Source organism: Sturnus vulgaris, chromosome 2, assembly GCF_052056855.1.
Source record: "Sturnus vulgaris isolate bStuVul1 chromosome 2, bStuVul1.hap1, whole genome shotgun sequence".
NCBI lineage: Eukaryota > Metazoa > Chordata > Aves > Passeriformes > Sturnidae > Sturnus > Sturnus vulgaris.
In genome coordinates this window covers 33,322,434-33,333,548 of record NC_142244.1, presented here as the reverse complement: position 1 = coordinate 33,333,548, position 11,115 = coordinate 33,322,434, and the positions used below count along the sequence as shown (strand labels likewise).

At 45.1% G+C, this 11,115-nt stretch overlaps 1 protein-coding gene across 1 annotated transcript; it reads right to left on the bottom strand.

Annotated features, from left to right (window-relative positions):
* Window positions 1-811: 811 nt before the first annotated feature.
* Window positions 812-11,046, bottom strand: C3AR1 (complement C3a receptor 1). Its single transcript, XM_014887377.2, has 2 exons — window positions 8,319-11,046; window positions 812-2,316 (listed from the first exon to the last, which is right to left on the bottom strand). Exon 2 carries the CDS (start codon window positions 2,307-2,309, stop codon window positions 1,206-1,208), a length of 1,104 nt encoding a protein of 367 aa, XP_014742863.2. The 5' UTR covers window positions 2,310-2,316; window positions 8,319-11,046; the 3' UTR covers window positions 812-1,205.
* Window positions 11,047-11,115: the final 69 nt, after the last annotated feature.

Here is an 11,115-nt window from a genome sequence, read left to right as displayed (position 1 = left end):
GTTCAGGGCAGTGAGATCTGAGAGTCTTTCAATTCATGCTCACCAGAAAGGCAGAATGAAAACTCTACCAATCCTTACTGTCCTATTTGTCATACTATTTGCTGACCTTTCTCTTTTAAGGAAGAACTAACACAAAAAGGAGATTTTAAACTGCTTCCATAGAGTACCTAGTAAATATATTTCTGCTTTTCAGGAGCAGGGAATATTCAACCTTGGGAACACCCCAAATAGCCTGATTGGATGAAATTTTTCTTCACTGGAAGGACATAAGAAGCACGTCTCTCTTGTAAAGAGAGCCTGATGTGACTGAGCGACAACATGGTCATTCCCACCTTCTTGGGGTCAGATTGGAGGTTATCACTTCTCAGTTCCAGGGTTTTGCCAAATGGCTAATAGTCTAGTAATCGCCCAATCTCAAATTCTGCTCATGTGCCACCTCAAAATGCAGTAGGTACATTTGGATAACATCAAATGGCCTCCTAAAAGGGAAATTTGGGACTCTGGTAGTGGAGTGAGTGCTGGGGAGACAGTGAATGTGCACATGCTAATGAACGTAGGTACAGCATGTACATTGACGAGTTACTGCCAGACACTGATGTAATTGCCAGGACAAAGAAATAGATTGGGCGTCTACCAGGGCACAAAAGTCAGTTCAGTGCAGCTGACTGGGGCAAGTGCTGTTCTAGTGCATGGCTGTAAGGAAATGTAGCAGTACCCTCTAGGGCAATCTTCAGATATTCCTACACACACCTCAGAGCCTTAGTAGAGTCAGAGGAAAGATGTGATGACCTTCCAAGAAGCAATATCCACGTTAGTTTTATCTGCACTTTATCAGAGACAGGAGATGTAGAACACAAACATATACAAATAAAGTTACATTCTTACCTCAATTGAGAGGTTCAACTACATCATTCCCACGACAAATCTTAGCCAGCCCTGCTTTCTTAAAATAGTCTATGTAAGTTAAAATACTGTGTCTTCTGCTTCACCAGTCATCCCTCAGATTATTACTCTTGGTGCTTCCAACTTCCTATCTCTCTAGAGTAAGATACAGTTATCTGTCATGAGCTGAATGATTGCAGTGTCCTGGGTTGGAGCTGCAGCTTAATCAAACATATTGGAGCAAAACCATCTGCTAAGTGGAGAGTAATTGATGTGTAGTGCTGTAGCTTGCCCTTTCTACAGTGGTGATAGGAAGTCTTGCATTAGAAGGTGCTGATAACGTTCTTCTCTCCTGAAGTCTGGCTTCTGTGAAGGTTTGAAGATGTGAGTTCGTCACTGAAGGCACCTTCCAAGATTCTTTGCACTGATTGCCGTACCTTTGCCCTGAAGTTCTGTCCCACAAAAACATAAAGCAGGGGATTGATGCAGCTGTTGGCATAGGCAAGTGCTATAGAGAAATGATCCCACAGGATCAGTGACTCCTTCCATCCTGTTCCAAGACTAGGTACAATGTGGAGAATCCCAACTATGTGGTATGGAGCCCAGCAGATGAAGAACGCAGCTACCACGAACACGATTGTTCGCAGTGTCCTGTTGTGTGGCTTGTGAAACTGATTTGCATGTGTTCTGAAAGCAATAAGGGCGTAGCAAACTGCCATTATGCCAAAGGGCAGCACAAAGCCAAAGACAACCCTAGTGATGTTTATTACCACCGATGCAAGGGCTATGGAGTCATTACCTTCATTGGTATCTCCCCAAAAGTCACTACCATTGTAGATTTCGTATTCCTCCCATAACTCATTTACAGATGCATTTACAGGATCATCTACGTAATCAACTCCAAAATTGTACACACACTCCGTTTTGCCATCATAAGTGCTTGTCTCACGGTAGTAGAAGACAGGGCAGCAGAAAATGAAGGCCAGCATCCAAATGCCACTGCATATCAGTGATACAAATTTCACTGTTCGGTGGTTCTGACACCAGACAGGTTTCATCACCAGGAGACACCGATCAATGCCGATGGCCACAAGTAGGAAGACACTAGCAAACATGGTGAAGATTATGACTGTTGGAATAACTTTGCAGAGGAACCAGCCATAGGGCCAGTGTTCATGGAGGGCCAGGTGAACAATGGAAAAGGGCAAGGACAAGCAGCACATGATGTCAGCCACAGCAAGGTTTAGGAACCAGACAGTGTTCACAGACCTTTTCATTTTCAGACCAGCTACCCAGATCACCAACCCATTGCCTGGGATACCTATGATGAAAACGATGGTGAAGACAGTAATGGAGACAATTGATTCTGATGCATAATATACAGCAGCCTCTTCCTGTGAACTGCTGTTGCCCAGGACTTGAGGCATTCTGCAGCTACAAAACAAAAAGCAAATTAGTAGCAATTCACATCCTTGGTTCTCATTACCCACGCAAACACAGGGTGGGGCTTTCCTCTGGTGAGCCACGGGGTGATTGAAAGAGGGCTCTAGGGAGCACGGCAAACAGGAGCGGGCAAACAGAGGCAAGGGGAGGCCCTTTATGCAGCACTTCACGCAAGCAGGGCAAACAGGCAGGGTTGCAGGTTTCCTGCTAGTGAGAGGGGTTTTTCCTTTGTTGTTTGTTGTTTTTTGTGGTTGGTTGATTTTGGGGTTTTTTTGTTTTGGTTTGGGTTTTTTTTTGTTAGTGATGGTTTTTACAGGATCAAAAACTGCAGTTAGTAAAAGTGCATGTAGCCAAATAGAACCCTCCAAAAAGCATGCATCTGTCCAGACCCCTTCCTGTGTAGAGTATTTGAGCTTATCAGTGGTACCAGGGGGCGTTGCAGAATAAGCCTGCCTGCGGTGTGAACAGGTGAACAATCTCCTTTCATTGGTGGCCGAGCTTAGGGAGGAAGTAGAAAGGCTAAGGATTATTAGGGAAAGTGAAAGGGAAATAGATTGGTGTAGTTCTGCCTGTCCATCCTTGAGGGAGGCCCACCAGGAGTCAGAGGACTCACAAACCTCCCACTGTCAGGCAATAGGAGGATACCTGGGGGATGAAGGGGAGTGGAAATGGAAAGTAATAATAAAAATTTCTCCCAACCCCCATCACCTACCCAGGTGCCACTTCAGAATAGGTATGAGGCCCTGGATCTAGAGGGTCAGCTAGATGGTGTAGAAGAAAATGATCTGCCCAGTGAGCCTCCCAATTATGATTCATCTGTCAGATGGATCACCACTTCTAACATCAAAAAGAAAAGAAGGGTAGTTGTGGTGGGTGACTCCCTTCTGAGGGGAACAGAGGGCCCCATATAACGACCAGACCCATCCCACAGGGAGGTCTGCTGCCTCCCTAGGGCCCGGGTACGGGATATTACAAGAGATTTGCTGGGCTGATTCGGCCCACTGATTATTACCCATTGCTGATATTACAGGCTGGCAGTGATGAGATTGAAAAGAGGAGCGTCAGGGCAATTAAAAGGGACTTTAGGGCACTGGGTCAAGTGGTTGATAGAGCAGGAGCACAGGTGGTGTTCTGCTAGGTCCCTTTGATGGCATAGAAGAACGGTGAAAAGAAAAGGAGAGCCCATATTATCAAGTGGCTAAAGGGTTGGTATCATCAGCAGAATTTTGGGTTCTTTGATCATGGGGCAACTTTTTCAGCACCTGGCCTGCTGGAACTGAGTGGGCTCCATCTCTCTGTTAAGGGCAGAAGGATTTTAGCTCATGAACTGGTAGAACTCATTGAGAGGGCTTTAAACTAGGGTTGAAAGGGGAAGGGGGTGCAGCTGGGCAGTCTGGAACCAGGCCCGAGGGTGATAAGCCTGAGTTAGAGGTGAAATCAGTAGCCCAGCTGAGGTGCATATATACCAATGCATGCAACACGGGTAACAAACAAGAGCTGGAGGCCATGGTACAGCAGCAAAGCTGTGATATAGTCACCATCACAGAAACGTGGTGGGACAATTCACATAGCAGGAGCAGTGCAGTGAATAGATACAAGCTTTTCAGAAGAGACAGGAAAGGGGGAAGAGGTGGAGGGGTGGCCCTTTATATTAGGGAGGCTTTTGATGCCATAGGTATTGAAGCTAATGGAGTTGAATGCCTATGGGTAAAATTTAAGGGGAAGGCCAACAAGGCTGACATCCTACTGGGAGTCTGTTATTGTCCACCCAACCAGGAAGAAAAAATGGACAACTTATTCTATAAGTAGCTGCAGAATGTTTCGGGATCACCAGCCCTTGTTCTTGTAGGTGATTTTAACCTACCAGACATCTGCTGGGAACCTAATACTGCAGAAAAGAGGAAGTCCAGGAAGTTCTTAGAGTGTGTGGACAACTTTTTGTCACAGCTGGTGAGAGAGCCCACCAGGGGAGGGACTATGTTGGACCTGTTGTTTGCAAATAGAGATGGGCTGGTGGGAGATAGGGTGGTTGGAGGCTGCTTGGGGCATAGTGATCATGAAATTATAGAGTTCTTGGTATTTGGTGAAACCAGGAGGAACATCAATAAGACATTTAATCGGACTTTCAGAGGACAGACTTTGGCCTATTTAGGAGACTTATTCAGAGAATTCCTTGGGAAGCAGCCCTTAAAAACAAAGGAGTCCAGGAAAGGTGGGCATGTTCCAAAACAGAGGCCCTGAGGGCACAGGAACAGACTGTTCCTGTGTGCCAAAAGACATGTTGATGAGGCAAACGTGCAGCCTGGATGGGCAACGAGGTTTTGAAGGAAATTAGAAATAAAAAGAGGATGCATCATCTTTGGAAGGAGGGTCAGGTCTTTAAGGGGGATGCTAGGGCACGTAGGAGAACAATTAGGGAGGCCAAATCTCAGTTCGAACTTAATTTGGCAACTTGTGTAAAGGATAATAAAAATGTTTTCACAAATACATTAATGGCAAAAGGAAGGGTAAGATCAACCTTTGTTCTCTAGTGGATGAGGGAGGAAACTTAGTAAGTGCAGAAGAGGAGAAGGCAGAAGTGCTTAGTGCCTTCTTTGCCTCCGTCTTTAGTGGTAAGACAGCTTGTCCTCAGGACAGCTGTCCTCCTGGGTTGGTTGATGTCAGGAAGCAGAACAGTCCCCCTGTTATCCAGGAGGAGGCAGTCAGAGAACTGCTGAGCCACTTGGATAGTCATAAATCTATGGGACCACATGGGATTCATCCCAGGGTGATGAGGGAGTTGGCAGGTGAGCTTGTGAAGCCGCTCTCCATCATTTTCCAGCAGTCCTGGTTCACTGGTGAGGTTCCAGATGACTGGAAGCTGGCCAATGTGAAGCCCATTCACAAAAAAGGGTGGGAAGGAGGATCCTGGTAACTATAGGCCAGTTAGCCTGACCTCAGTACCTGGTAAGGTTATGGAACAGTTTATACTGAGTACCATCATGCAGAATTTACAGGATGACCAGGGTATCAGACCCAGCCAGCATGGGTTTAGGAAGGGTGGGTCATGTTTGACCAACCTGATCTCCTTTTATGACCAGGTGACCTGCCTGGTAGATGCAGGAAAGGCTGTGGGTGCTGTGTACCTGCACTTCAGCAAGGCCTTTGACACTGTCTCCCACAGCATACTCCTGGACAAGCTGGCAGCCCATGGCTTGGACAAGAGCACTCTTTGCTGGGTTAAGATCTGGCTGGATGGCCGGGCCCAGAGAGTGGTGGTGAATGGTGCTGCTTCCAGCTGGGGATCAGTCACCAGTGGTGTCCCTCAGGGCTCTGTGCTGGGGCCAGTCCTGTTCAATATTTTCATTGTTGACATGGATTGAGTCTTTCATTGGTAAATTTGCAGATGACACTTAGGTGGGAGCGTGTGTTGATCTGTTGGAAGGTAGGAGGGCTCTGCAGACAGACCTGGAATGGTTGGATGGATGGGCAGAGTCCAGTAAGATCAAGTTTAATAAGTCCAAGTGCCGAGTCCTGCGTTTTGGCCACAATAACCCCCTGCAGCGTTACAGGCTGGGGCTGGTGTGGCTGGACAGTGCCCAGGCAGAAAGGGACCTGGGGGTACTGATCAACAGCTGACTGAACATGAGCCAGCAGTGTGCCCTGGTGGCCAAGAAGGCCAGTGGCATCTTGGCCTGTATCTGGAATAGTGTGGCCAGCAGGAGCAGGGAGGTCATTCTTCCCCTGTACTTGGCACTGGTGAGGTCACACCTTGAGTGCTGTGTCCAATTCTGTGCCCTCTGTTTAGGAAGGACATTGAGATGCTTGAACACATCCAGAGGAGGCAACAAGGCTGGTGAGGGGCTTGGAACACAAGCCCTGTGAGGAACGGCTGAAGGAGCTGGGGTTGTTTGGCCTGGAGAAAAGGAGACCCAGAGGTGACCTTATCATTCTCTACAACTTCTTGAAAGGTGGCTGTAGTCAGGTGGGGGTTGGTCTCTTTCTCCAGGCAGGAACTGACAGAACAAGAGGACACATGAGAGTCTCAAGCTGTGCGAAGGGAAATAGGTTGGATATTAGGAAAAGGTTTTTTATTGCAAGAGTGATGAAGTACTGGAATGATTGCCCAGGGAGGTGGTGGAGTCACCATCCCAAGATGTGTTTAAAAAAAGACTGGATGTGGCACTCAGTGCCATGGTTTAGTTGAAGTGTTAGGGTATAGGTTGGACCTAGTGATTCTGTGATTCTCCTCTCCAGATTCTTCTCTTAAGCTTTACTGAAGCATCCCTGAGTCAGGTGACAGTACAGAGCTGTTAGGGTACAAAGGCATTGGCCTGCACAAGTTTGTTACTAGTGTGCCTGTTGTATACCTTCATCATTTTTGTGGGGGCTAAGTTACATAAACCTGCTATTCAAACAGGGGGCTCTATACAGTTATGTACTCCTATCTCTATCATCCCTTTGATTTCCATCTGGTTCTTCTTAGTCTCCAAAGTGGAGCTCTCTATTCATGTGGCCATGCTGTCCCCACGTGTGTTTCCTGACTGAGTTCCTGCTTCAGAAAGGCAAATCAGCATTTTTAGTTCCCGTTTCCTTTAAAAGAGGTGATTTTTTCTGGCATAACTGGTGACGTACATTTAAGTTAAGAAAGCAATGCCTGTCTTTCTGAAATAACCCTGCTTCACTTTCTGAGCATTACAAATAGAACAGGCAGGACATAACTCTGTTGGCTAAGGGATATTTTAGGGAAGTGCCAGTGACCACTTCCTTTTCCTTTGTATGTGTTCTGAGCTGTCTGCTGGTTCCTTGGAAAGCTTATCTTGACCAGGAGAAAGACAAGACACTAATGGTTTAAGATTTTATGAAAGATAAGAAATGAATGTTTAAGAAGAACAGGCAGGTATTTACTTGTAGAAGTAAAAATAAAAATACAGAGTAAAGTTCCTGAGCCATTTTAGATATGAGGTGTCTCACTGCAAGACAATGAAGCTGACCTACAGCATACTTAAGTGACATTTTACCATAGTAGAGGAAAAATGTTCATTGCTCAATTATTCTTGGACTTTGTAAATTTAGAAAGGAAAAGAGAACCACCATAGACAAGACAGAAATGAGGAAAAAAACCCTGATCTTCATCCTTTAGGCATTAATAGAATTGTCTATAATACTCCTGTTAACGTAACCCTTGCTGAATTGATGAAGGCAGTTGTGTTACTGAAAGGTCCCAAAAATGTTACCAAAATGCAAGGAAACTAAATAGGGAAGAGCTGAATACAGCCTGCAGAAGCAACTGAGAAGGCATTAATAAGACAACTGACCCTCTTTTAACCTCTATTATGCCAGTGCTTAAATACTAGTCAGAGACTGTTGTATGCAGGACTAAATATAAATGTTATTTAAAAAAAAAATCAAATCATCAATCTCATTCTTGCATAACATGCAGTCTGAAAGTAAAGCGATGCCTAAGTGTTTGAACTGCTTCACTAAGAATGAAATGAGATAAACAATTGTAACAAACATTGTGATTTATCAGTTTTTGGTAATATCTCCCAAGAGACTTGTAAGTGAGGGTGACCTGCAAGGAAAGCTATGAAAGAAGTTACTGGAAGGCTTAACTTAAAACTGGAGGCTTAATTTAAAACTCACAAGTTTGTTCCATTTCCTGTGGTCTTGCTGATCCATGTAGAAGCAACTTTTAGAGGGACAATTGGTGAACAGTGCTGCAAGAGTGGAACCCTGCTGCCTCCCCATATAGCTACAGAAAATGCTATGAAGAAGACAGGGAAACAAGGAATGCTGCAAAATAGTAATGCAAGTCCTACTTCAAAGTAAACTGAGGGACAAATCAATTAGAAGATACTGCCCACACTATGTTTTCCAGAGAGTTAAAAGGGTTGCAATGTGGTTTGAAAATGGAAGGGGGAACTGGAGGAGGGAGAGAGGTTTTCAGGAGTGAAGAATAATAAATGGCAAGTAGATGAGGAAAGCAAAATTCTCCAGCTTATCATACCTACCTGAGTGCAGCAGCTATTTCAGTGTGTTGGAGCAAGTACCATCAATCCTGTCTCTGAAGTGACTGAAAAAACTCTCACATGACATTTTAGGAACTGCATTTTTTTTCTGCATGCGCATGTGTGTGCCAAGTGTGTTCTTTCACCCTGATAAAATTACTCATTTGAATATCATTTCAAGACTTAGATATCATATGCTCATAAAATAAAGAGTCAAACCACAGGAAGTTCCTCAAAACTGTCAAAATAGAATAGTGCTCTAAATAAAATACTAATAGGAAGCATGGGAACGGTAATCACAGACATATACTTTACTATATTCTGTATGACAACTGAATGACATCTTGCCTGTTGACACAATGTGACCTTTGCTGGAAGTAATTCCCAAGTCCAAACCCTGCCATGTCGCTGTGAAATATCTGCTCTGTTATTGTCTTGTAGACACTTCTATGTCTTAACAGGTCAGCATGTTCACCTAGCTAATCCCATTTCTAGGATTCTTACCAATCCAGATCAGCTTCTGTCCCAGCTTGAGACAGTTTACTTCATCAAATACTGAATACTGAACTCGGCAAACCATGACTGGTCTTAACAAAAGGATTTAAATCTGCCTTTTACTTTTCAGGCTATTAAAAGTCTATTCTTTAAAAAGGAACTTGACTGACAAAATGTTAGAAGTGGTTAACCGAAATGCTGATTTGCACAAAATATGGCAAGACAACAAAAATTGAAGACTTCCAGGGCAAGGCATTTCTAGTGCTCAACAAGGGACTTCCCCCACGCCCGTCACAATTTGGGAAATCAAGACTGCTAGCAGAAATGACAAAAGCCCAGACATACAAGAATCAGCCTCTATTTTGGTTTTGGTCTGGAAAATGAACCGTGACAGAGCAGATTTTTGCTCCTGAGTATGTCTGTGAAAGACACAGATGCTGCCTCCAACACAAAACAAGAAAAAGGAAGAACAGGCCAGGGCTGAGCTGTAGCCACAAAGATAGACAGGCTATCAGCAGCCTGCCAGGAAAATTCCTGTAGTTTCATCTTATTCTCTGCTGCCATCCTACCACGGGGACTCCTCGGGCCCAGACAGGCAGTGCTGATAGGAGCACTTAACCTTATTCCTTATGGTCTCCTCTTGGCTGAGGGGCACATAGCCTGGTCACCACCATGGGACCTGCCAGTCAAGCCCTACTTTGCAGGATGGTCCTTAATCAGTTCTATCCTCCAGGTTCAATATGTTCTATTTCAAGATTTCAACCTCTCTGCTGAATCCTTAAAAACAAACAAACAAACAAAAAATTAAAAAAAAAAAAAAATTTTAAACTTCAGTGGTTATTGGCAGTGCTTTGTATTTTTTTGGTCCAAAGATGCTTGTGTGAACCAAGCAAGAGAATGTTATGTTCTCTGCTGGTCAGGTCTCAATGGAATTGAATGGGAGATATACTCCTGGTGTTCTGGTGCTGCTTGTAAGTCTTTCCTCACATGCCTTGTAATAGCTGGCCCTTTGCCATTGCCTCATCCGAGATGCTCTCCTTCTAGAGAGACAGTAGGAGGACTGTGGCACGCTGAATGACAGCACTGTAAAGAAGGAGGTGAAATTTAATACTGTTAATTGTGAATCATTGAACTTGGAAAAGCAACTGTAACTTATGCACATGGAGGGGTGTACTCCCCGTAAGTTATTAGCGCTCAATGAAAAAACTTAGCAGTCACTGCAGGAAGTTCTAATGAAAAATTAGGTCAACAAGCAACTCTACCCAAAAGGCAAATGTAAGTTTCTTCTTGAATTCTGAATGCTGTATTGGCCCTTGAACTCTAAAAGTTATACAACAAGAAAAAATATAGAGAATGATGACTAGATAGACATGGCTGGGAATGGCTCTGTCTGCATTAACTACTACTATTCTCTCCTGGGAAAACCAGCAAACAAAACAAAACAAAACAAAACTCCCCAAGAAACCACACATAACCAAACAAAAAACCCAAGAACCAAATAACAAAAAACCAACCAACCAAAAACCACCACCATCCCCCCAACCCAAAACCTCAAACTTAGTGATGTTTTAGTGATTATTATTTTTGCCTCAATACTTCCAGGGATGGTGACTCCACCACCCCTGTTCCAATGCTTGACATGGAATGCTTAGACATGGCTTTATGTAATTTTTAAACTTTTCTTATGCCTTTTCTTGCACTTCTCAGAGTAAACATTGGTACATTTTGAGACTCGGTCACAGGATGCTGCACAGCATTAAACTTCAACACCAGTCTCCACTGAGAAACTATCATTGAGTGGTTTAAACGCCGCCAGCCTTATCATTATTGATAAACAAACCAGTATCTACACCCTTAACTTTGGCCACATTATGGGAGAAGACCCACTCCTGAAACTAAGCTTTGCATAGCTGGCATTTCTATCACTTCCAGCAGGAAAACCTGTCGTGCTTCGTGCCGCATGTCCTTTATGGCTTACTCTTTCACCAAAGAGCCACCTAACCCCCGCACCACAGAAAGAACACTGACGCTTAACCCGCCAGGTCCGCCCCAGGGCGGCAGGAGAGCGGTGCCCGGGGATCCAGGGGAGCAGGCCGACACCGTGTGGCGGAACAACCACTCGTGCTCTCCCCGCCACCCCCCGCTGCCCGGCACCGGGATGGCGCCCCAAGCAAGCATGGCCGCGTCAGCCCCGCCGCGGGACCTGCCAGGCCCCAAGATGGCGCCGGCCGCCGCCGCTGCTGTGTCAGGGGCGGCTCCAAGATGGCGCCCTCCCGCCCCCGCTGCCCGCTGCCAGCATCCAAGA